The sequence below is a fragment of the Protopterus annectens genome, chromosome 10.part0, assembly GCF_019279795.1.
Source record: "Protopterus annectens isolate FY-2018-M chromosome 10.part0, PAN1.0, whole genome shotgun sequence".
Lineage (NCBI taxonomy): Eukaryota > Metazoa > Chordata > Ceratodontiformes > Protopteridae > Protopterus > Protopterus annectens.
The window spans coordinates 1839127188-1839153483 of record NC_056744.1 but is presented as its reverse complement, the minus strand read 5'-3'; the positions used below and the strand labels follow the sequence as shown (position 1 = coordinate 1839153483).

The window sequence follows — 26296 nt, the reverse complement described above, 5'->3', positions numbered from 1 at the left end:
GGGGGAATGGTGTGAGGTTTATACTCAGGAAGATTAATACCCTAAACCTTTTCTTGAATTGGGGGTAGTCCTGAGCTACCCATCTGAAGTGCACCCTCAGGGTATGCAATGTCTCTCCACAAGAAATATCATGGGGAGGGGCAGAGGCAAAGTTCTCCTCACAGTCAGAATCCCCATAGGAAATAAAGGATGCACCCTCCTCAAAGGTGGGTTCATCCTGATCTAAATACAGAGTCGGGAAATTCCTGTGGTGCAGTCTCTTTCTTTTATCAGGGGATGTTTCAGGGGAAGGAAGGTGTCTGGATCTGATAGAGGAAATCAAATCCTCAGCCAGCCTCACTACGTCCTGTTGGTAGACCTGGCAGTGGAAGCCAGAGGGGATAGGCTGAAGTAAGGTGCATGTAGATTGTGAACGTACTTAAGCTTTGGCTTGGGGATGACTTCTGCACTAGCACCCGAATGAACGACCAACTCTCATGAATGGTAGGCTGAGGCAATGTCTTGACAACATGAGGAGACATCGTTGATTTTAGAGCAGTCGTCGAAAGCTGGAACCTGGAATTGGTTCTGGAGACAAACAAGCTAAGTCCTTCAGCTTGTAAGGATACAGAGACACGGAAGCATACTGGACTCAATGTGTCTCAATAGGGTCCTGTACCACCACCTCAGCTGCTACAAAGGCATCACACTTTCAACAATCAGAAGCCTAGGAACACTGGCTAACAGTGAAGTAGCATCATCTGAGGTCCTAAATCTGAAGCTCTTTTCCTTCTTCTGCCTAGGGAAATCTACATCAGCTTGACCAGCAGACAACATGGTACGCAAATGTCCTGATGACTCACTAAAATGTCTGGCTAGAATCTCAGCCCTACACTTGACAGTTCTGCCACTAAAGCGAGCACAAAACAGACAGGAATGTTGAGTTTTAGCCGCACACAAGTTGCAGAAAAGGATTGAAAGTCCAAATGTGTTTTAGTCGCACACAAGTTGCAGAAAAGGATTGAAAGTCCAAATGTGGTATTAGTTTGCCACAGCGGAGACATTTAACTTTCTCTGACATTAGTCAAAAAGCACACAAAGTTCCGAACTCGGGTACTTGGCTTTAGACATTTTCTTTCTCTGGTGCAGACCAACTAATGCACTCTACTTTGGGTTCCAACAGCAAGAATGAACTGAAGTCATGGTGTTGGCAGACTCCCTTTATCCCAAAATGTTGCGACGTCGGACAGGGCATGTACCTGCTTTGGGAGGAGGGGAAATGTTCTCAGATAGGCCGGTCAAGGGCTTCCACTACGGGAAATCCCACAGGTCAGGACTGCTACAGTGACAGAAGAACATCCAATGTTCCCTTGGCTAGAAGAGGGTTAGGGGTATCATACTTTGCGATGCTCCCTTGGCTAGAAGAGGGCTAGGAGTATCATATGTTGCGATGCACCCTTGGTAGAAGGGGGCTGGGAGTATCATACTTGGCCAGCTAAACCTCCCTTATCAGTATCCTGGAAATCAGGGGTAGAAGTAGAAAGGCAGAAAGAAAGATGTCTATCCATTTGAAAGTGAAGGCATCTGCTCTCCATATCCCAGTCTGTTAGGTTCTGGAGCAGAAACTTTGTAGTTGTCTGTTCTGATGAGAAGTGAAGAGATCTGTACTGCGGTGACCCAGTGAGGAGTGTGGTCAAAGAAAATCTCTCTTCAGCATCCATTAGTTGGTGTCCAGAAGAGCCCTGCTTAGAAAAGCCTGTAGGATGTTGTTCTAACCTAGATGTAGGATGACATGAGTGTTACAATCTCTGTGCCAATAGCCACATTTTCAATGCAAGACTGCACAGGAGCTAGACACGGGTTCCCCCTTGCTTATGTACCCCCATATCCGTTTTATTACCTGTCCAAATATGCAATGTTCCTGGTTTCAGGTTGCACTGAATGGTTTTGATGGCTAGAAATACCACAAGCATCTCTTTAGTTTATATGCAGATTTCTAAAGTCCAGACACCCCGTTCCTTCAGGTGGCCTAAATGTGCTCCCCAGGCAACATCTGAACTGTCTGTGGTGATGGTCTTGTCTGCTTCTGGCAGACAGAAATGCACCTTTAGATTCTACAGGATGGTGTCTTTCCACCAGAACAGTTTCCTTTTCAAGCAGGGCAGAAGAGTCATCAAGATTTTCTCAGGGTTGATAATGTTGCTCATGTTTTTGTTTTTTTAAAGCAGCACAGTTTTGACAGGGCTATGTTTAAAACACAGAATATGTCGTGTACCCCAAGGGCCCTGGGTATTCCCCTGCACAGACTGTCTGCTTTGGTAGTGAGCGGAGGAGGCAGTCTGACGTAAGAAGCCTTGGCCTGTGCTGCCTGGGGTTGAACTTGTGACTTGCAGAGACTGATCATGAAGCTGGTGCCTTCTAAAGCTGCTTAAGACTTACGGAATTGTCCCTGGATGAAGCAGTCAACGAGGTAAAGGTAAATATGCACCCCCCTAGGTTCTGCAGTGTGCTAGAACTGGGGCTAGACATCTGGTGGAAACTCTAGGAGCCGTGGATAAGACACAGTAAAGCACAAAAACAGTAATGTAATCCTGCTGCCACAAACTGTAGGAATCCCCAAAAACAGTAATGTAATCCTGCTGCCACAAACTGTAGGAATCCCCAAAACAGTAATGTAATCCTGCTGCCACAAACTGTAGGAATCCCCAAAAACAGTAATGTAATCCTGCTGCCACAAACTGTAGGAATCCCCAAAAACAGTAATGTAATCCTGCTGCCACAGACTGTAGGAATCCCCAAAAACAGTAATGTAATCCTGGTGCCACAAACTGTAGGAATCCCCAAAAACAGTAATGTAATCCTGCTGCCACAAACTGTAGGAATTCCCAAAAACAGTAATGTAATCCTGCTGCCACAAACTGTAGGAATCCCCAAAAACAGTAATGTAATCCTGGTGCCACAAACTGTAGGAATCCCCAAAAACAGTAATGTAATCCTGGTGCCACAAACTGTAGGAATCCCCAGTGCTCCTTTGACAAGGATGACTACTTGCACATCCTGTTTAAGTTTAGTGTGATCATAACCCCTTGAATAATTGTGGGCTGCAGTTTTTGAGAGAACAGCATTTTAAATTTTGGAATATACAGAAATGTGTTTAACTGACAGAACTAATACTGATCTCCAGGTACCTTCTTTTCTTGGGACTAGGAATCTTGAGTAACCCTGTGCCCTCTTCCCCCTACAGGAACTGGCTGAATGGAACCTTGTTGTAAAAGATCTAGCAAGAAGGGACAGAGAAAATGCTCTTGCTTATTTTTGGATGTTTGGCATCCCTATAAAGGGTGGCTTTTCCCTGAATTGAATGGAATACCCCTTTCCTATGATGTGCAATATCCACTAGTCTCCAATGAGGAAGGGTGTGGGATTAGGGAACGGGGGCTTTGTGTTCCCCATGGGGGTAGGATCCTTGGAACACCTGGTTACCATCTAAGACTGTCTGGATCGCTGCTTGGCGGGACTCCCCCTTGTCTTGCCTAGGGGGGAAAGGCTAAGGTTTAAAACGATAATTTCTACAATCTCTAGGCGTGGGGAAATAGAATTCCTTCACAGTTACTTATTTTCCCTTTTCGTCCAACTTCTCAAATACTTTTTCTGCAGGAGGGTCAAAACGAACTCCTTATCCAAAGGAGTTCATGTTTACCTGGTCAGAGTGGCAGAGTCCTCAGCAAAGCCTGTCTATGAATGACAGAACCTATAGCAGCTGCTCTACAAGAAGCATTCAAGTGCAGCATAACCACATTTGGCGGAGCGCGTCTGGAGACATACAGTGCCGATCTAGCTGTTTCCTGCATGACTTGCTAGAGACTCTAAATTTCAACATGTGAAAATGGCAATTAAGGGCCCTCACAGAGGGTAACAGAAGTATACACCTTCTTTCCAAATCTAGCCAGTGGTCTACCTTCTCTGATATTTAGTAATGGGTGTCTAGTTGCAGTTGTAAGGGCATGTATGGAGGATTCAGTAGATACTAAAGGCTCAGCTTGTGGATTTTTGTAGAGATGCTAGTCAATCTGGCAACTTTGGGACATGTGGCAGAGTCTCTACATGCAGGAAGATGTCAAAGGCATCTAGCACTGGAGGAATAGCCAGTGTTTGGGGGATGGCAGACGTCGCTCTCTATAGTGGGGTTTGGGCCTGAAAGAATTCCCTGCCCTCCCAATTAAAACATCCATCATCTTAGGCAAAGTACCCCAAAGATTATGTCCTTGGGGGGAGAAGCAGAAAACAGGGCGTCATCTGAACCACAGTCAGGGTAGGAAGGGGGGGTGGGGTGTCTCAGAATAGACAATTCTTCTTCAGCCTCAGATCCAAGGAGTCAGAATCTTCTCGAAAAGAAACATCCCTCTTTTTGCTTAGAGAAGCTACACGAACAGGTAAGCGGTTTCTAGCTGAGCTCCCTAGATTTCATACAAGCCATGAATTCCAGAGCGGTCTTCCGAAGGTCATAAAGGCCATGAATTCCAGAGCGGTCTTCCGAAGGTCATAAAAGCCATGAATTCCAGAGCAGTCTTCAGAAGGTCTTAAAGGCCATGAGTTCCAGAGCGGTCTTCAGAAGGTCCGATGCTTTAACCTGGGCTGAGCTTTAGGCGTCTATTTAGAAAGAAAAGACTAAGCGGTTTGGCCGACAGCAACTTCTGTCCATGTTCCTAAAGTTTTGGTCATTATCTGACAGTTGAAGTCTTCTCCTTGTTAACCGATGCTAGTGTCAGAAACCAAAACCCAAGAAGCGGCTTCAGAACCAACCAAACAAGCACACTGGAGTAGTCATACAAGATCAGTATTCTGCCATGGAGAGCTCCCACATAGTCACCCCAGATGGCTCTGGCCTAGTAGTTGTCATATTAGGCTGCTGCAAAAGTGCCTCACCCGTGTCACAGGGCAATTTTAACACCGGCACCAAAAGTTTGCCATAATCCTCTGATCCCTTTTCCTTCAACTTTTTGTCCGGGTTTCCTAGGCAAACCAGTGACCAAAGCTGATGAATCGGTGGGAACAGAGTCCAAAGATTCTGTGTGGTCTGTGAGGACTTGGCCTTAAATTTAAGTGTCTTAGCTGGAAACCTAGCACAATCCTGACAACTAGAAACATAGCGCTGAATTCCTGGACACAGACGATTATGTAGGACTTTCATCCCACACTAAGCACTACTGACCTTTTTAAACATTAAGAGCAGAAAACTCCCCAACACAGTATTTGAGAGTAGAAGGAAATAACTCTGGAGAAAATGAGCTGACAGACTTGTCTGAGCATCTGACAATGGAGAAGTGCATCAGATAGCAAGGCTAAAAAGAACTGAAGATGGGCACTGACAAATGTACTTCTTAGACCCTAATGTCTAATCGGTCTTCGGATGTCTGTCAGCTAGAGATAAGTCGGGCCAGTCATGGCCTTCTGCATGGCAAATAGACCCAAGAACCAGCACTGCAACACTGACTACAAAGATCATCATAACCATCTGATAAAGTTCTATATGTGGAGGAACACTGCTCTTAGCAGTCATGCATGTTTTCTGAAAAGTATTAGGTTGTGGAGGGATTTAAATACTCAAAACTAACTTAGTACGGCATAATAAAACAAACAAAAAAAAACAGTATAGTGCTGAATGCAAAAATAAACTACGAGAGAATCACTTTTATTGCATGCAAATTAAAAGTAGAACAAACTGCAGCCCTTAAGCAGTATATTTATTTTTTTCTCACCATACAGATAAAGTGCTTGCAGCAAGCTTTTAGGTCTCCTTTTCAAAACTGTTCATAGTGACCAAGCTCAAAGCTCCATAATCCACATTTGCTACACTAAACCTACACCCATGCAGCCTAACATGCAATGGGCACCAGATGCGGAAAGCTTAAATTCATAATCCATGAGGACGGTGCAGTGGTGCAGCAGTTTGCATTATCGTCTCACAGCAAGAAGTTCTCCGGTACGATTCTCAGCTGGGGTGCCTTCTGTGCAAAATCTGCATGTCCCTCCTGCATTCATGTGGGTTTCTTCCAGGTGCTCTAGTTTCCTCCCACATTACAAAGACATGCGTGTGGAGCATTTCTCCCTGGGTATCCGCTGAAAATTGATCGTTCCAAGTCGTACTTTTTGGGTAAACAAATGTTAAATGAATAAATGAATGAGAAAAATCCGAACGTTAACAGATACTTACTCCATTTTGTCTTCCAATTTATGGACAGTCTGCTTGTCCAGATAACGACAGAAGAGGGACAGCAGGTTGCTGGGAAGGCACAGTGGTTCTACCATGCAATCCTTAGAAAGCTGTGAAAGTTCTTTAGCAACGAGGAATATGATGTCTGTCCTAGAAAACAAATTAAAAACTCAGAAGCAGCAAACAAGATAGATAGTAAACATACCTTAAATGCTGTGAATAAACCTAAATCAATCTGAAGAAGAACCTGCACTCTGGAAACAGACATTGTAGTATCGTGGAACTCTGCACTTAGTATAGCTGCACTCATTTCAGTGGCTGAAGATAAACTTGCCATATAAAAATTGCAAAACGTTTGCAGTGCAAGACATGCAAAATCTGGTCCCACACCAAATATATTCACAAGAATTAAAGGGTACCACAGAACACCTGATATGCCCCCAACCTCTAGCCACACAGATGGGCTTATCACATCAGTGCCATATTATCAGGAGAGAGAAGACAGTGTACAGTACAGCTGTGTGATGCACTCACCGTAACCATGCATTCAGGTTATAGAACACTGCTGCAACAAAACTGGTTCATAGGTATTAGCTGTGAGTGGATACCACTGACTATACCTGCATCAGTGTTAGACACTTTGTCCACTCCAACAGTAAGGCCGCTCAGCTGCAGATGGAAGGAAAGCCTGCAGCAACATCTGTCCTTTTAGGAGCAAGAAGCTGCAGTGTACGCATGGATCCCACAATAACTACAGTAGGTTCTTAGCCATTACTATAATCTAATACACCAACACCTACAGTATATGCCACAATAGATTTCTAAAGTATGAAAGAAGCAAGCCCCTATACCCAATCACACATCAAACTATGTACAAACCAGTTATGTTTATCTCCACCAAGGATCAAGCAGCATATTAGGATGAAATGGGGCAAAGACAGGTGGCAGTTCTTACTGTAGCGCTTCTATTCCAATACAGGTGGCTGAATCTTTGAAAAATGTACCACGTTCATTACAAAGACCACTGCTGCTGTACAATTCATTATAGAGTGCACCACGTTCATTACAAAGACCCCTGCTGCTGTACAATTCATTATCCAATGTACCACGTTCATTACAAAGACCACGGCTGCTGTACAATTCATTATCCAATGTACCACTTTCATTACAAAGACCACTGCTGCTGTACAATTCATTATCCAATGTACCACGTTCATTACAAAGACCACTGCTGCGGTACAATTCATTATCCAATGTACCACGTTCATTACAAAGACCACTCCTGCTGTACAATTCATTATCCAATGTACCACGTTCATTACAAAGACCACTGCTGCTGTACAATTCATTATCCAATGTACCACTTTCATTACAAAGACCACTGCTGCTGTACAATTCATTATCCAATGTACCAAGTTCATTACAAAGACCACTGCTGCTGTACAATTCATTATCCAATGTACCAAGTTCATTACAAAGACCACTCCTGCTGTACAATTCATTATCCACATGCAAGTAAAAAAGTAACAGTCCTGACCTCAAACCTGTGTGAAGGACATCATGCTTTTGGACTGAACCGAACAAGAGTGTAGCTTAATTCCAGATGACCGAGAGGAAATGGAATTCGACCTGACCTTGACCATGCAAATTTTTACGTATGGATGGTTGCACAGCTTCTCACCTTTTTTGATTGACGTGGACCAAGCAGCTGTCTGTAGCCAGTTCAACAAACAACCTCAACCCCTAACGTTCACTGTATAAATGCTACTGCAGTCCCAAAGCAATCAGCTATCAAGTACGGTCTCCTCAGTAACACAAATCCTCCATTATTTTGCAAGACCAACACCTATACAGTAAGGATAGGATCATCTCTTGCACAAACCTCTTAACTCAAGTACATGCAGCAAGGACAGGTTTAATATTTTAGGAAGAGTGCCGTGTGTACTGTGCTTGTTTACCATTCTAACATCTATGATTAACTACTGGATTTTGGATTACTCTGGCATGCTGCTGAATGCAGTTCCAACAGTAACTTAATGGTGCCTCTTAATGCCTCGAGAGGAAATGCCACTTAAAGTACTGACATGACAGTACACATGCACCTGATCACGTAATACAGAATATAAAGCATTTGCACCACATGGCTGAACTGCCAGAATTTTCTTCTACTCCTTTTTGCAGATTTTGCTAGCATTGGACTGTATTACTCGAACTGTTTTTGCACACTAAGACCATCTTCTACTGTACTGCTGCTCTACTCCGTGCGGTAATTTTACAACCCAGCTACATTGCAACAAGTTCTTGGCACAACATCCTCCAGCTCCTCCTCAACTAATTTTAACTATTCCTTCACCACCCAGTTCTGTTATCATCATCTTCTTTCGGCTGTTCCCGTTAGGGGTCACCACAGCAGATCACCCGTTTCCATTTCTTCCTGTCCTCTGCATCTTGCTCTGTCACACCAACCACCTGCATGTCCTCTCTCACCACATCCATAAACCTTATCTTAGGCCTCCCTCTTTTCCTGTTAGCTGGCAGCTTCATCCTTAGCATCTTTTTCCCAATATACTCTGCATTCCTCCTCAGCACATGTCCAAACCAACATAATCGTGCCTCTGGCTTAGTCTCCAAACCTTCCAACCTGGGCTGACCCTCTAATATACTTATTCCTAATCCTGTCCATCCCCGTCACACCCAGTGCAAATCTTAACATCTTTAATTCTGCCACATTCAGCTGAAACTCCTGCCTTTCTGTCAGTGCCACTGTCTCCAACCCATATAACATAGCTTGTCTCACTACCCTCTTGTAGACCTTCCCTTTCACTCTTACTGGTATTCGTCTGTCACAAATCACTCCTGACACTCTTCTCCACCCACTCCATCCTGCCTGTACTCTCTTCTTCACCTCTCTTCCGCACTCACCGTTACTTTGAACTACTGACCCCAAGTATTTAAACTCATCCACCTTCGCCACCTCTACTCCTTGCATCCTCACCATTCCTCTATCCTCCCTCTCATTCACACACATATATTCTGTCTTAGCCCCGCTGACCTTCATTCCTCTTCTCTCTAGAGCATATCTCCACCTCTCCAGGGTCTCCTCCACCTGTTCCCTACTCTCACTACAGATCACAATGTCATCTGCAAACATCATAGTCCACGGGGACTCTTGTCTGATCTCGTCTGTCAACCTGTCCATCACCATTGCAAATAAGAAAGGGCTCAGAGCTGATCCTTGATGCAACCCCACTTCCACCTTAAACGCATCCGTCACTCCCACCACAGACCTCACCGCGGTCACACTACCCTCGTACAAATCCTGTACCACTCTTACATACTTTTCTGACACTCCTGACTTCCTCATACAATACCACAACTCCTCTCTAGGCACCCTGCCATATGTTTTCTCTAAGTCTACAAAAACACAATGCAACTCCTTCCGACATTCTCTGTACTTCTCCATCAACACTCTGAGCAAAGATCACATCTGTAGTGCTCTTTCCTGGCATGAAACCATACTGCTGATCACTAATCATCACGTCCCTTCTTAACCTTGCTTCCACTACTCTTTCCCATAACTTCATGCTGTGACTGATTAATTTTATCCCTCTTTAGTTACTACAGCTCTGCACATCACCCTTAGTCTTAAAAATCGGTAACAAAACACTTTCTCCATTCCTCAGGCAGCCTCTCACTTTCCAAGATTTCATTAAACAATCTGGTTAAAAACTCCACTGCCATTTCACCTAAACACCTCCATGCTTCCACAGGTATGTCATCTGGGCCAACAACCTTTCCATTCTTCATTCTCTTCATAGCTGTCCTTACTTCCTCCTTGCTAATCCATTGTACTTCATGATTCACTATCCCTACATCATCCAACCTTCTCTCCCCTCTCATTCTCTTCATTCATCAACCCCTCAAAGTACTCTTTCCATCTCCTCAACACACTCTCCTCGCTTGTGAGTATGTTTCCCTCATTATCCTTTATCACCTTTACCTGCTACACATCTTTCCTAGCTCGGTCCCCCTGTCTAGCCAATCGGTACAGGTCCTTTTCTCCCTCCTTAGTGTCCAACCTTTCATACAACTCTTCATATGCCTTATCCTTAGCCTTCGCCACCTCTCTCTTTGCCATGCACCTCATCTCCCTGTCTACTTTCTTCATCTCTCTGACAATCCCACTTCTTTGCCAAACTCTTTGTCTGTATACTCTCCTGTACTTCCTCATTCCACCACCATGTCTCCTTGTCGTCCTTCCTCTGTCCAGATGTGATACCAAGCGCCTTTCTAGCAGTCTCCCTTACTAGCTCTGCTGTAGTTACCCAGTTATTTGGTAACTCTTCACTGCCACTCAGTGCCTGCTTTAACTCATCCCTGAACTCTACCTCACAATTACCCTTTTTCAATTTCCACCATTTGATCCTTGGTGCTGCCCTCACACTCCTCCTCCTCTTCTTGATAACCAACGTCATCCTACAAACCACTATCCTATGCTGCCTAACGACACTTTCTCTGGTCACCACTTTACAGTCTCCAATCTCCTTCAAACTGGCCCTCCTACATAAGATATAATCCACCTGTGTGCATCTTCCTCCACTCTTGTATGTCATCCTATGCTCCTCCCTCTTGTTAAAATACATATTCACCACAGCCATGTCCATCCTTTTCGCAAAATCCACTACCATCTGGCCTTCTGCATTCCTTTAACACCATACCTACACATCACTTCCTCATCCCCTCTGTTCCCTTCACCAACATGCCCATTGAAATCTGCTCCAGTCACCACTCTCTCACCCTTGGGTACAGTCATCACCAATTCATTCAATTCACTCCAAAATTTTTCTTTCTCATCCATTGCACACCCAACTTGTGGAGCATACGCACTAACATTCATCATTACACCATCAATTTCCAGCTTCATAAACACCACTCTATCCGACGCTCCTTTCACCTCCAAAACACTCTTAGCATACTTTTCCTTCAGAATAACTCCTACGCCATTTCTCCTACCACCCAGTTCTGTTACCACTGTCCACTAATTAAACACTCCATTTCAACCCTATTGGTAACCATAACTAACTAAATGCCTATTATGAAGTCAACTTGCTCTTACCTCACATGTTGAGTCCATTAGCACTCAGTATAGTTAAGGCACATAGTGAAGGACTCGCATACACTTACACCTACATGTTTCTAACTCATCCTGTGAAGTGCAGTTACCTACCCAGGCAGGTGGCAAACTAACACTGCAAGGAGAGGATTACAGTCTGGTCTAGGACCAGGGACATTACAAGGGCCCTCAGGACCACTCACCATCCTTAAATACAAGTATGAACTGGTCACCAATGGGGGTTGAATAACCTTACACATTCTACCCAATGCAAGACACAGCTTAGCTCAGACCACTAATGTTCAGCATCAGCAAGGCTGATACCACAGCCCATAAAAAGGTTACGATTGGCTTTAACTAGCATCATTCATGGGGGATTCAGTGTAGGTATCCCTGGCTTTAACTAGCATCATTCACGGGAGATTCCATGTAGGTATCCCTGGAATAAGATGGTCAAACGCTGCTTTGCTAGGGATGGGCCTTCAGCTTTTGTCACATAGCTTGTACATAAGTGCCTGGAATGTTGCTTCCCCCATGGTGCCTTTTGTGAGAAAAATTTAATTTTCAAGTATGCCCACCTTCATACTCAAATTCAAACTATCACTGCTCTGCTGAATGCAAGAAGCAAAATTTTATTTATTTTTGAGTTTAGGGATGTTTTCATGGGCGAGGTAAGCCCCACCTGCATGGTTAGGCATAATTTCAGAAAGAGCAGTCCGCCTTAAACATGTGCTGCACCATACACTTAGAACCACTGGGAACTTGGTGGGTGGGGGGGGCTGCATGCATATTTATCAGGATCCCCATCATCTCAAATCAAACCTTGCAAGATACCAATCTAGAACTATGGGATATTTTCATAAAGCCTCCCACATCAGTGTCATACATACAGGCCCCTCCATCTATGCCCCGATCTGTTTAACGTTGAAAAGTTACTTATCAAGCCGGATACCCTTGCTATTAAAAGTACAGTTGTGTACACTCAACATAAATGTTGATGTTCAAGGATATTCACTGTTGCGGTCATTAACTGATGGGATTTCCCACTGTGGAAGCCCTTGGCTAGCCTGACCACAGCAGACTTTCATCCTCCTGAAGCCAGCGGATGCCCTAACATCAGGGCATGTGGGTATAAAGGAAGTCAGCCAGTACTTTCGTGCCCCCAACAGCTAGGAGCCCTCTAACAGGTCAAGGGCCCAATCTCGGAATGTACGTACAGAAGATGAGGGAACGACCTGGAAGTCGAAATTCCAAAGACATGCATCTGGAGTATTTCTCCCCGGGCCTCCGCCGAAAACAGGCTCTGTGGAACCTAGTCGGACTTTCCAGGTCAACAAATGATAAATAAAAAATAAATAAAAAAATAAATAAAAATACCCAAATCCCAAGGGACAAGAGGGGAAGGAGGGAGGGAAAGAATACCCCAACACTGCATACACCCAAACATCTGCATTTATGGTAATAAACACACACAGCACAGTTCAGTTGTGTATAAATGTTGCAGTCATAACTGATGCCATGATTCCCAAAGCTGAAAGCATGCCCTGCAAGATGGCAGTGGCAAACCCTGCGCTGGACTTGAAGATTGGAAGGTGATAATGCTTGGTGAAGGTATGAACAGACGATCAAGTAGCAGCTTCCAAAACGTCTTAGTGGCTACTCCTTTAATAAAGGCAGTAGATGCAGTAGTAGCCCTTGTGCTGTGTGACCTCGCAGGGTCTGCAGGCTTCTTTCTACAATGGCTGTAGCAAAATAAGATGCAGAAGATCCATTTGTAATCATTTAAAAAAACGGCCTCAAGAGTTACAGGCAAAGACCACAAAAAAGCTGGCAAGACTTCCTGTCATTCTTTGCTCTATCCAAATAGTAACAGTTCCTATGCACATGCAGAGGATTCTTTCCTCCTTGTTTTGAAGGTTAGGAAAGGTAGGCAAGTGAATTGTCTGGTTTAGAGAGATCTCTGTAACCACTTTAGGCATAAAGAAAGGCTTGGGTGCCAAGGGACTCATTCAGGGTAAAAAGTGATGAAAGGTTCCACACACAAGGGCCGGAAGCTTCCAAATCCTTCTAGCCGAAGTAATAGCTAGCAGGGAGGTAGTCTTCCAGGTCAGGAATTTGATGTCTGCAGAGGCAGCTGGAAAGGTGAAGGGGTGAGTTTCTCCAGACTGAAACCAAGATCCCACAGAGGAAAAGGTGGTTTGCTCAGGAGGTCTAACATGGATAACCCCTCTCAGGAACTGCTTCATTAGAGAATGGGAGAAGACAGGGTTGAGTAGGTAGATGAACTGAAATTGCTGAAGCAGGAGTTTTTAAATACAGGAATCAAAGCCCTTTGTAAAGTCCTGATAAGTATGAAATAATTAGTGGCATCTGAGCTTGAAAAGGGCTCTATCCTTTTTGTCTGTGCCATACAGTGTATCTCTTCCATTTGGCAGAGTAAGCTTCTCTTGTGCTAGGAATCCTGGTGTCTTTTAGAATGTCCAGTACCTATTTGTTGAGGGGTGCCCCCCTCTAGGGAGTCGAAATATTTCAGCTTAGTTTCAGTGTGTTCAGGTTAGGGGTGTATAAAGGTGCCTTTGTTCTGTGTTAACAGGCCCACTCATTGGGGCAGGTCCCATGGCTCCTTGTTGCTTAGACTGAGCATTAGAGGACACCAGTGCTGCCTGGCCAATATGGGGCTATTGGAATGAGCCTTGGCCCTTCTTCACTTATCTTCAGCAATACCCTGGGAAGCAAGGAAACTGAGGGAAGGCATAGAATAAGCCTGTCTAAGGGACCAAGAAGAAATCCGTCTTATAAGCTAACCTTCTTTGGTTCTTCAGCAAAACTTTTTCAAGTAAGCATTTTCTTTGGTGGCAAAAAGGTCCATCTCTGGCACACTCCATTCATGGTCTCTGCTGAGAAAGAACTCCTGATGCAGTTTCCACATGAGGGTCTGACAGGGTCCTGCTTAAGTGATATGCCAACTCAGGGGCTTCTCCTGGTAAGGTACTATGCCATAAGATACAGACATGGAGTTTTCCATTTGCCAAAGGGCCATAGCTAGATGACAAACAGGGAGAGACTCCCCACCCACTCATTTATGTACCACATACTGTGGTATTTTCCTACTGTTAAACCAAGCACAGAACCAACAGGTACACCATGTTCTGGGCACAATCAAGTTACACAAAAGAGTGAAGCTCCTGGTGTGGTATCTGATTGTCACAGAGACAGTTAATTTTCTCTAACATTAGTCAAGCAACACAGAAGAAGCTTAACGGGTGAAGGGCAAGGCAAAAGAGCAACTGTGACAGAGTCACCCTGGAATATCCGAATGGAGAGACAAGTCACCAAGCAAAGGACAGCAGTATTGCTGAAAATGGACTCTACCTCAAGTCGCTGATCACCCTCACGAGGTGGACACTCCTCACAAAATCTCACCAAGATGACACTGATATATAAACTATTTTATATAGCATATATCATGGACAGAAGTAGGTAAAAAAATAAAAAAAAAGAGAGCTGGGTGCACAAGACCCAGGATAAAAAAGTGCCCAATCCTGGTAGGCACACTGGTACCAGGCATGGAAAAAATGACAGTGTAGAATCCTCAAAATATGGGAACATTCCTACAATGGGGCCACCAAGTCAGGCCCAGGGGGAGGGATGGCTGCCCTATTGCAGAAGGAAGTAGAAGTCCACAAAAATCACAAAAACTGATAGGCCAAAGAACAGCCATAAAGACAACAGAGTGGACTGTTAAGAAAGAGATTATGTATTATTAATATGCAAAAAGCCCAGAATTTCCAGACAAGATGTACAAAAAGATTTATTGAGCAACTAAAGGAAAGAAAAATACTTCCACAAGAAAAACCTGTCAGAAGCTTCAAATAAAAGTGTAACAGATTTGTGAAAAACATAGACAAAAGAAACGTTGATCTGCTTGGAAAAAGAAGCATCTGAGGAAGTGTGAAAATATAAGCAAAACCTACAGATTTTTGAAAAGTAAAGAAATATGGAAATGGGAAAGAAAGATGTGATATGGTGCTACATCTATGCAAAGTCGAAGGCCAAATCAACACAAAAAAGGCAGCCCCCAAAGATATTCAAGGAGAAATACAGGCAAAGGTATCCAGACATGGAAAATTTCACAATAAAAAAATATCACAAAAAGGGAATACAGAAAAGATGATTAGTAAAGTAGAAGTTGAGAAAATAGAAGGCATGGAATGCCTGTGAATTGAAGGATTTGGTGTAGAAGGTGTAACAGCTTACATTACAGCATGATGGAACAAGTCCCCAAAGTAAGGGGAAACAGGAAGATCAGGAGATCTCAGAAGAAATATGGACATGGGGAAGAAAGATTTAATATGGTGTAATATTTATGCAAAGGAGAAAGCAAAACTAATCAATACAAAGAGCAGCACCAAAGATATTTGAAGAGAAATATAGGCAAAGGAATCTGGACATTCCAAACTTTAAAATACAAAAATAAGAAAACAAAGAGGAAAAGTAAAAACGGAGATTAGTAACGGAGAAGGTAAAGAAATAGAAACTGGGGTTATGGAGTACCTGGGAAGGGAAGGATTCAGTCTAGAAAATCTAACCCAAAGCACCACAGCAGATAGAGCAATAGACATCTGAACTGAGGAGAAACCTGTGAACAGGAAGCAACTGGACAGTTGCCATATGAAGACATTTTTGAAGGCTTCTACAGAAAACCAGTATAAACATTCACTTGAAGCTGGACAGCAAGGGAAAGAACAGGAAACTGTGGCAACTCTGATGCAGTCAATGTTGAGGACTGATAGGCCAAGTGAGTTTCCATATGACAGAGCAAAGGATGATAGGATGAACTTGAAGAGAATGTGTCACAGGAAGATGTTATAGAACTTTCTATAGAATGTCCGCAGGAAATGGAAAAAAAAATGTGCCCTTAATTTAGAAGAAACTGAACTTAGAGAAGAGTTGCTTGATTTAATAGAGTTAGATAGAGATATTAAGATCAATGAAAGAAATAGACTGCAGAAGGTCAATAAAACCCAAAAGTTTGAAGTCTGATAATACAAATGAACATGGTAATTAAGACTGTCTGGACAGATCCATGTAATAACAAAAGTAAACAGGATACATTGCTGTGCAACTAAATTAACAACAAATAAAATTCTACCACAAGAACACAGGGTAGTAAGGGAAAGGAAGGGGAGAAATCGAATACCATCATGGAAGTATCGAATAGAGTAAACTACAGTAATTAAGACATGACGAGTACAGAAGAGGAAACAGATCAACAAAAATACTCAAAGATAGACGTGATCAAAGCAATGAGCAGTATTAATAACGGACTAGGACTTAACGCGCACTATCACAAACAAACTAAAAATATCAGCAAAGGCAGAAAAACTTAGAAGATACACAGATTTAGGACAGCGCAGTGGTTTGCGGTGTCACCTCACAGCAAGAGGTTCTTCGGTCAGATTCTCGACTGGAGTGCCTTCTGTGTGGAGTCTGCATGTTCTCTCTACGTTCATGTGGGTTTCCTCTGGGTGCTCCGGTTTCATCCCACATTACAAACACATACGTCTGGAGCACTTCTACCCAGGCCTCCGCTGAAAATTGGTTCGTTCCAAGTTGGACTTTCCCAGTAAACACATACTAAATAAATCAATAAATAAAATAAAGAAAAAGTGCAAAATAAGCAATTTATTGATGACCCAAAATGTTTTATAGAGAATTGAAAAACAAGGTAAAAGAAATTGAAAGACCACCAAAAAATAAGAAATGGATACATTTTGGAGAAATATCTATGATCCTTTGGAACAAAGATGCTAAATGGATAGAAGAAGTAAAAGAAAGAATAAGAAGTTTAAAGGTACAGGATATGAAATGGGATGAAGTAACAGCCAGAGAGATTGAAACAATGTTAAGAAAAGCCTCACAGGAAACCCCCAGGCCCAGGTACAGTACCTAACTTCTGGTTAAAAGTATTAACAACTTTGTACGAAGATTTACCACGAGTACAAACTATTTATATACGTACCCCGAACAGGCACCAACCTGGCTAACAGGAAAAACAATGCTCCTATGTAACCGTGAAATGCAAGCTACCCTAAAAATTATAGACCAATAACGTGCCTTCTTATAACATATAAACTACACACTGGAATTGATGCTGACAGAGTTTATAGTCATTTAGAAAACTCAATTATGGCAGTAAAACAAAAGGGCAATAAAAGAAAGAACAAAGGATCACTTGTTGTTCGTCACAGTGCAGAACTAAGAAGGGGAAGAATCTAAGTATCTCATGGATGGACTACAAAAAAAGAACCGGATAGTATCCCACATTCATGGATAAAAAAGTGCTTAAAAATGTGTAAGATACACTCTAAACTGAAATATTAGAGTGACCACGAAACAGTGGCAAACCACTTTCAGTTAAGCCATGATAAAAGACAAATTATTATTCCAGGCATAAAAATCCAGAGGGATATTCCAGGATTAATGTCACCACTGTATTTTGCCTTGCTCTCAACCCATTAAGCTATCTGCTTAACAGATTAGGTCATGGTTATAATTTGGCTCCTAGAAAGCCAAAGTGTAAAGACTTTACATCTTTTCTTTATCGATGATTTAAAACTATAGCTCATCAGATGAGGAACAAAGCACAACTACAATTTGTCAAAACTTTTTCAGATGATATAAGAATGTCATTTGGTCTTGATAAATGTGCAAAAGCAACCTTTAAAGCACAAAAGTTGCAGCACCAAGAAAACATCAGTTTGAAACAAGAATGTGACAAAAACTTGAGCAAGGAGGTGTGTATAAATATTTGGGAATTGAAGCATGAACAACAGAACATGAACAAATGTGAATAAAATTTAATACGTAATATTTTTTAGAAGATTAAAATTAATACTGAAACAGCGTTGACATCTAGGAACAAAGTCCAAGCTGTAAACCAGTTTGCTCTTCTTGTTTTAACTTACAGTTGTGGAGTGACTGACTGGCCCCAAAAGGTGTTGGACAGGAAAACAAGGATGCTTCATGCTCAAATGTTTTATAAAATGCAGTGCATACCAAGACTATATATCCCCCATTCTGAAGGAGGGATGGGCCTCCTCGAAACTGATTACATATTACATGTACAGATCGACAATATCATGGGACTACATGCATATCTTCTGAACTCAACACCCAAACATAGTGAACTTTTTGAAACGTGAGGAGAACAAGTCTAACATGACTTCCCTGCTTAGTTTAGCAGGGGCATATTGGTGTCAAGCAGGAATGGAAATCAAACCAGAAGTAGACGAAAATCAGGCAACTGAATGTGCCAAAAAACATAAAATAAGGAAGATCAGAGGAGAAGGCAAGAAATGTGGAGAACGCATAAATATAGCTGCAAGTATAGAAAACACTTTGAACACCCTTATGCTGATCAGGATTGAACGCAGGAATGGTTAAGGAGAGGTGAATTTAAGTCAAAAGACAAAATGTTAATATTGCAGGGCCAAGATACTGCGGCTAAGTACACATTGGTTTACAAAGTCCATTGAGCATGTGAGAGAAACAGGCTAATGCAGGTTTTCTAAAACAGAATTGGAAAAGTACAGTTTTGTACCTACCATAAAAGTAGATGTTCGAGTGCCAATACAGCTGCAGTAATCACATATGGGTTCTCTGCAGTCAGGCGGGTCCTCGGTCGGCCGAATTCCAAAGTCTTGGTCCGGCGTCGGTTGTTGTCGCCTTCTTCCCGACGTCAGTGTGACAGGGGTATACAAGTCACAGCCGACGCCATGTTCTTCAGTCTTTCTTGCCCCAGATGTCAGGTGCCCCCAAAAGGAAGGCAATACATAAATTATATGGCTATATATATATATATATATATATATATATATATATATATATATATATATACACACACACACACACACAAGCAATGCAATGTTATACCATAGGAGGATAACCCAAAATAGGATGTATGAGGAGGAGTTGGCCACTAATCCTTTACCTAGAGGGGAAGGAGGGAGAGAAACCTGTACTGCAGCTGTATTAGCACTCGAACATCTACATTTATGGTATGTACAAAACTGTACTATGTTCATCGTGCATACAGCTGCAGTAATCACATATGGGTAGAGTCCCAAAGCTACGCACAGGGTGGTAGGCACTAGGTGGAACTGGGATGGGCCAGAATGCCCTGCAACACAGCAGTAGCAAAGCCTGCTCTAGTTTTGGAATATAAAGGCAGGTGGTAGTGTCTTGTGAAGGTATGTACAGAACTCCAAGTGACTGCCTCCAAAATATCTTTGGTAGGAACTCCTCTGAGGAAGGCTGTAGAGGTAGCTGTGGCCCTGTTGGAGTGGGGTCTGATGCCCACAGGGACAGGTTTCCCATGATAGGAGTAAGAGAATCGTATGCAGTGGCCTATCCATTTTGAAAAAGTCTGTTTGTTAACAGGCTTTCCTTGAGCTCCTACAGCATAGGACACAAAGTTGTTCAGATTTCCTGAAAGGCTTTGTTCTTGTCCAAATAATAACGTAGCTGTCTATGGATGTCTAAGGAATGTAGCAGCTTTTCCCCTTTGTTTTGAGGATTGGGGTAGAAGGTAGGTAAGTGTATGGCTTGATTTAAAGCTACCCTGGATACCACTTTAGGCATAAATGACGAGTTGGTTCGAAGGGAGACCCTGTCCTGATGGAAGATGAGAAAGGGCTGTACAGCCATGAGGGCTTGTAGTTCCGAAACCCTACAAGCTGAGGTAATGGCCAGAAGGAAAGCTGTTTTCCAGGACAAATATTGCAAATCTGTTGAGGCAGCTGGCTCAAAGGGAGGCAATGTTAATTTTTCTAGAACGTAATTAAGATCCCAGGCTGGCACTGGTTGTTTCCTTGGGGGTCTTATATTCGTAGCCCCTCTGAGGAATTGTCTTAAAAGTGGGTGAGAGAATAAAGGTGGATCCGTACTGAATTCTGCATAAATGGCTGAGGCATGGATTTTTATGGAAGAAAATGAAAGTCCACTGTTCAGCAGCTCAGCTAGATACTGTAATACCTGAGGCAAATTCAGTTTTCTAGGGTCCTGGCCTTTTTTCTCATTCCAAGAGCAAAACCGTTTCCATTTTGCGGAGTAAGTCTTCCTAGTAGATGGCCTCCTGGCCTCCAGAATGACATCCTGCACCTCTTTGGTGAGTAGGGTCTGTTGTGGTGTTAAGGAATTTTCCATGCAGTGAGATTGAGTGTTTTCAGCTGACTGTGAAGAGTTTTGTAGCTGTGCTGAGTCAGCAGAAGAGGCATTAGAGGTAGTGGCCAGGGAGGAGTATGTGTTAGGCTCCTTAGGAGTGGGTACCAGTGCTGTCTTAGCCAGTCTGCAGCAATCAGTATCATCTTCGGTCTGTCTGCTCTTGCTTTCAAGAGCACCTTGGGCAGAAGAGGCAGAGGTGGGAAAGCGTAAACTGTCCATGCTGTCCAACTGAATGAAAGGGCGTCCACCCTCCAGGCCTTTGGATGAAAGGTCCTTGAACAAAACTTTTCCAGTTGATTCCTGTGGGAGGCGAAGAGATCTATGTCTGGCCTTCCCCACGCTTGGATTATCTTTTTAAACACCTGTGGATGCAACTTCCATTCATGTGGATCTGTCATATTTCTGCTTAGATTGTCTGCCAGCATGTTTTCCAAACCTGGCAAGTACTGTGCTTGAAGTTCGATTTGCCATTCCAGAGCCAAGTTCCAAAGTGTCATGGCTAGTCTGCACAGGGGATATGAATGTGTTCCTCCTTGTTTGTTTATGTACCACATTACTGTGGTGTTGTCTGTTCTTATAAGCAATTGTCCTGGATGCAGGAGGTCCTTGAAAGCTGTAATTGCATTTATCACTGCTAGCATTTCTTTTTGATTGATGTGAAGGTGCTTTTCCTTTTGGGGCCATTTGCCCTGAATGCACCTGTCTGTCATGTGCGCCCCCCCCAGGCGTAATCTGAGGCGTCTGTTGTGATGACTTGATTTGCTTGAGGCTTGCAGAATGGGAGGCCTGTGTGCTTGGGCCCACCATAGAAATTCCTTTTGCAAACAGGGAATTATTGGTATTATTGTTTCCAAGCTGTGGCTGTGTTGAGACCATAGGTTTTTTAGGTACCACTGAAGTTTCCTCATATGCAACTTTGCACATGGGATTAACAGAATGCAAGATGCCATGAAACCCAGAGCCTGCAGGATTTTCCTTGCAGTAAGCCTGGTACAATTTGTTAATGTTTTGAAGTACTGAGTTAGTTGCCCCTGTTTTTCTGGCGTAAGATAGGCCATCTGGGTTGTGTCCAAGCTGGCACCCAGGAAAGTTATTTTCTGAGATGGTGTTAGCCTGGATTTCTCTTTGTTGATTGTGTATCCCAGAGAATTCAGTAACCGTGTTGCATAAGCCAGATGTTCCAGAAATGTGTGCTTGCTGTCCGCTTGGATCAGGCAGTCGTCCAAATAAGGGTAAATTTGCATCCCTTGAAGTCTGCAGTATGCAATTACTGATGCCAGGCATTTCGTGAATACTCTGGGTGCAGTAGATAAGCCAAAGGGCAATGCAGAGAATTGATAGTGGATTGAACCTGCAAGAAATCTGAGGTATCTTCTGCAGCTTTGTCTGATTGGGACATGCAGGTATGCCTCCTTGAGGTCCAATGTTACCAGCCAAAACTCCTTGCCCAGCATGGGAAGATGCTGCTGTAATGTGAGCATCTTGAATTTTGGTACGAGTAGAAATGTATTTAGGATGGATAAGTCCAAAATGGGTCTCCAGTCGGTTCCTTTTCTTGGTACCAGAAAAAATCTGGAATAAAAACCTTGACCTTGTTCGTGAGTAGGAACCTCTTGAATAGCTTTCATTTCCATGAGTTTTGAAATTTGTATTTGCGCCTCTGCCCTTTGATTGTGTGGCAGGTTTGCCATGCCTCTCATTTTTGGAAGAGTGTGAAAATGAAATCTGTAGCCTCGGTTTATAATGTCCGGGATCCATTTGTCTGTTGTGATAATATGCCAGTTTCTTGTAAATAGTGCCAGCTTTCCTCCCAGGGGAGCTGCCAGCTGGGAATTGCTGGGCAGGAAAAGGAGGAAGTCATTGGGTTTGCTTTCTGTATTGTTGTGCACTGTCTTCGCCACCTCATGGTGCTGGAGTTTGCCATTGTCTGCCTCTATATGATCCTTGAGATTGTCCTCTGCCCCTTGTGCGCCTGTATCTACCTCCTTGGGGCTTGTCCGTGGCTGGAAAGGACCAGTTTTTAGAAGGCCAATTTCTGCTAAAACATGGTGACTGTACTTGTAGAAAGGCCTTGACAGTTTGCATAGATTTAGCTTTTTCTTCCATTTTTCGTAGTATCTCCTCAGCATTAGTACCAAATAACACATCCTTTTGTAAAGGAGCATCTAGCAGTTTAGCTTTAACATGATCAGGCAAGCTTTGTTCCCCAAGCCAGGCATGTCTACGAATAACTGATCCTGTAACAGCAGCTCTACTTGAGGCCTCTAAGGCATCATAGCCACATTGTGAGGTGTGTTTACCCACTTGTTCTGCACTATGCATCATATCCTGCAATTCCTTTAAATAGTACAGTTTTGTACCTACCATAAATGTAGATGTTCGAAGATCCACATTGCTGCAGTCCTTACACTTGGGTAGTCCGCTGTCCTCGGTCGGCCCGAATATCAAAGTATAAGGCTGACGTCGGTCAAGGCGCATTAGACTGACATCAGGACGTCAGGGTACAAATGCGCATGACCGACGTCATATCCTCAGTCTTTTCTTGCCCCAGATGTCAGAAGACCCCAAAAGAAAGGTCAAAACCAAAAGACAGCAAACAACCAACCAACCACCCTTGTACTAACAAAATGTACAATATATACAATAAATACAATATTTACAACCCAACCCACACAACCGCCTCTACCTACAGAGGTGAAGGAGGGAGGGTAAATTGGACTGCAGCAATGTGGATCTTCGAACATCTACATTTATGGTAGGTACAAAACTGTACTATGTTCTTCATCTCACATTGCTGCAGTCCTTACACTTGGGTAGAATCCCAAAGCAGAGGTAAGGGAGGATGGCAAAACTATAAAGCAGCAGGAGCTGCCAAAATGCCCTGTAAAATAGCAGTGGCAAAACCAGCCCTAGATTTAGAGTAAAGCGGAAGGTGATAATGCTTAGAGAAAGTATGCACTGAACTCCAAGTAGCTGCCTCCAAAATATCCTTAGTTGCCACCCCCCTTAAAAAAGCTGTCGAAGTGGCAGTAGCCCTAGTGGAATGAGGCCTAATCCCAGCTGGAATCTCCTTACCATGATGGGAACAACAGAAAGCAATGCAAAACCCAATCCACTTAGAAATAGTTTGTTTTGACACAGGCTTGCCCTGAGAACTCAAAGCAAAAGAAACAAATAACTGCTGAGACTGCCTGAACCCTTTAGTTCTGCTCAAATAATATCGCAACTGCCTGTGTACATCTAAAGTGTGCAAAATCTTTTCCCCTTTATTTTGAGGATTTGCATAAAAAGTAGGCAGATGAATAGTTTGGTTTAAAGCCACACTAGAAACCACTTTAGGCATAAAGGAAGGATTAGTACGCAGAGATACCCTATCCTTATGGAAAATCAAGAAAGGCTCAACTGACATAAAAGCCTGTAATTCAGAAACCCTTCTTGCAGAGGTAATGGCCAACAAAAAAGCAGTCTTCCATGATAAATATTTCAACTCGGCAGTAGCTGCAGGCTCAAAAGGTTGTAGAGTAAGTTTCTCCAACACAAAATTGAGATCCCAAGCAGGAGTAGGAGCTCTACGTGGGGGTCTTATATTCTTTGCCCCTCTAAGAAATTGCTTGAACAAAGGATGAGAAAACAATGGTGGGTCACAGTCATAGTGAGCCGAAATTGCTGCAGCATGAACCTTAATAGAAGAGAAGGACAAACCTTTGTCCAGTAACTCAGTAAGATATTGAAGAGCCACACTTAAATTAGGCTCAGAAACATCAAATTCCTTTGCTGCACTCCAAAATAAAAATCTCTTCCATTTATCTGCATACACTTTCCTTGTACTAGGCCTTCTGGCTTCCAAAATAACATTCAAAACTTGCTGTGGAAGTCGAGACCCTCCAGGGTTCAAAACAGAATATGCCAGGCTGTTAGGTGAAGAGAGTGAAGTTTGACATTGAGTAAATGACTGTTCTCCTGAGACAGCAGGTGTGGAATCAAGGCAAAGGCCATGGAGGCTCCGTACCAGACTTCTCAGTAAAGGGTACCAATGCTGTCGAGGCCAATCTGGAGCTATTAAAATCATCCTTGGCTTGTCCTGTCTGACCTTTAGGAGTACCTTTGGGAGGAGAGGCAGAGGTGGAAAGGCATACACATGAAGATTGTTCCAATTGAAAGAAAGAGCATCCACTTTCCAGGCTGTGGGATGAAACCTTTTTGTGCAAAACTTTGGCAGCTGGTAGTTTAGTGGAGAAGCGAACAGATCTATGTCTGGAGTTCCCCATGACACTGTCAATTTCTGAAATACATGAGGATCCAATTTCCACTCGTGGGGATCCATAATTGCCTGCTCAACGCATCTGCTAAGGAGTTCTGTGCTCCCGGCAGAAACCTTGCCTGAAGATGTAGCTGTAAACTGAGAGCAGTCTCCCACAAAATCATTGCTTGCCTGCATAGAGGATAAGAATGTGTTCCCCTTGCTTGTTGATGTACCACATGACAGTTGTGTTGTCTGTTAGAATCAACACCTGCCCTGGAAGAAGTAAATCCTTGAAAGCTATTAATGCAAATTGGACTGCTAACATCTCCTTCAAGTTGATATGTAGATGTTGTAGTCTGGCAGGCCACGTGTCTTGTATCCACTTTCCATTTAGATGAGCTCCCCAAGCTTTGTCTGAGGCATCTGTCGTTAGAATCTGACTCGCCTCTGGCCGGGTCACAGAGAGTCCCTTGTTTAGGTGACATTCCTGAGCCCACCACAAAATTCCTTTTGAATGCAAGGTATTATCTGAATGACAGTGTCCATATCCTGGCAGTGCTGTGTCCATACATTTTGAGATACCATTGTAGCTTCCTCATATGCAGTTTGGCATTGGGAAGCACCAGAATACAAGATGCCATGAACCCCAAGGCTTGAAGGACTGTCTTTGCAGTCAGCCTGGACTGATGAGACAATTGATGGAAGTAAAGGGAAAGATTCTTTTGTTTGTCCGGGGTCAAAAAGGCCATCTGGGATGCTGTATTCAGTCTTACACCCAGAAAGCACATGTCCTGAGAGGGTACTAGACTGGACTTTATTTCGTTCACAGAATACCCCAGGCATCTTAGCACTGCTATCACATATTGCAGATGATGAAGAAGTTCGTCCCTTTCTTGAGCCAGAATCAGGCAATCGTCCAAATAAGGATAAATCTGTATTCCTTTTAGCCTGAAGAAAGCTATCACTGGAGCCAGAACTTTTGTAAACAGTCTGGGCTCAGTAGATAAGCCAAAGGGCAATGCAGAGAACTGATAATGAGAAGTTCCAGCCCTTAAACGCAGATACTTCCTGCAACTTAGTCTGATAGGAACATGAAGGTAAGCCTCCTTGAGATCCAGAGTTACCATCCAGTGATCTTTGCCCAGCAGAGGTAAAAGCTGTTGTAACGTCAACATTTTGAACTTGGGAATGTCCAGATAAGTGTTGAGGATAGATAAATCCAAAATTGGTCTCCACGTGTTCCCCTTCTTTGGTACTAGGAACAGGCGAGAATAAAATCCTAGGCCCACTTCTGGCAGAGGGACCGGCTGTATGGCCCCTATTTGAAGTAGCAGAGAAATTTGTTTGTGAGCCTCTATTCTTTGTTGAGGAGGAACGTCTGGCATGCCTTTGAAAGGAGGCAAGGTATGGAAACAAAACCTGTAACCTTTGTGTATGATATCCAATACCCATCTGTCTTGGGTAATTAAACTCTAATTTTCCTTGAAAAGTGCCAACCTTCCTCCCAAAGGTGCTGCCAGAC

The 26296-nt window shown here is 43.2% G+C and overlaps 1 protein-coding gene across 2 annotated transcripts in view; it reads right to left on the bottom strand.

Moving 5' to 3' along the window:
- Positions 1-6189: 6189 nt before the first annotated feature.
- Positions 6190-26296, bottom strand: part of PATL2 (PAT1 homolog 2) — an 837187-nt gene continuing 817080 nt past the window's right edge. For both annotated transcript variants that reach the window (XM_044086703.1, XM_044086702.1), the window contains one exon: positions 6190-6343. In XM_044086703.1, the coding sequence (XP_043942638.1) occupies positions 6190-6343 (154 nt within the window). The remainder of the gene's footprint in view (positions 6344-26296) is intronic.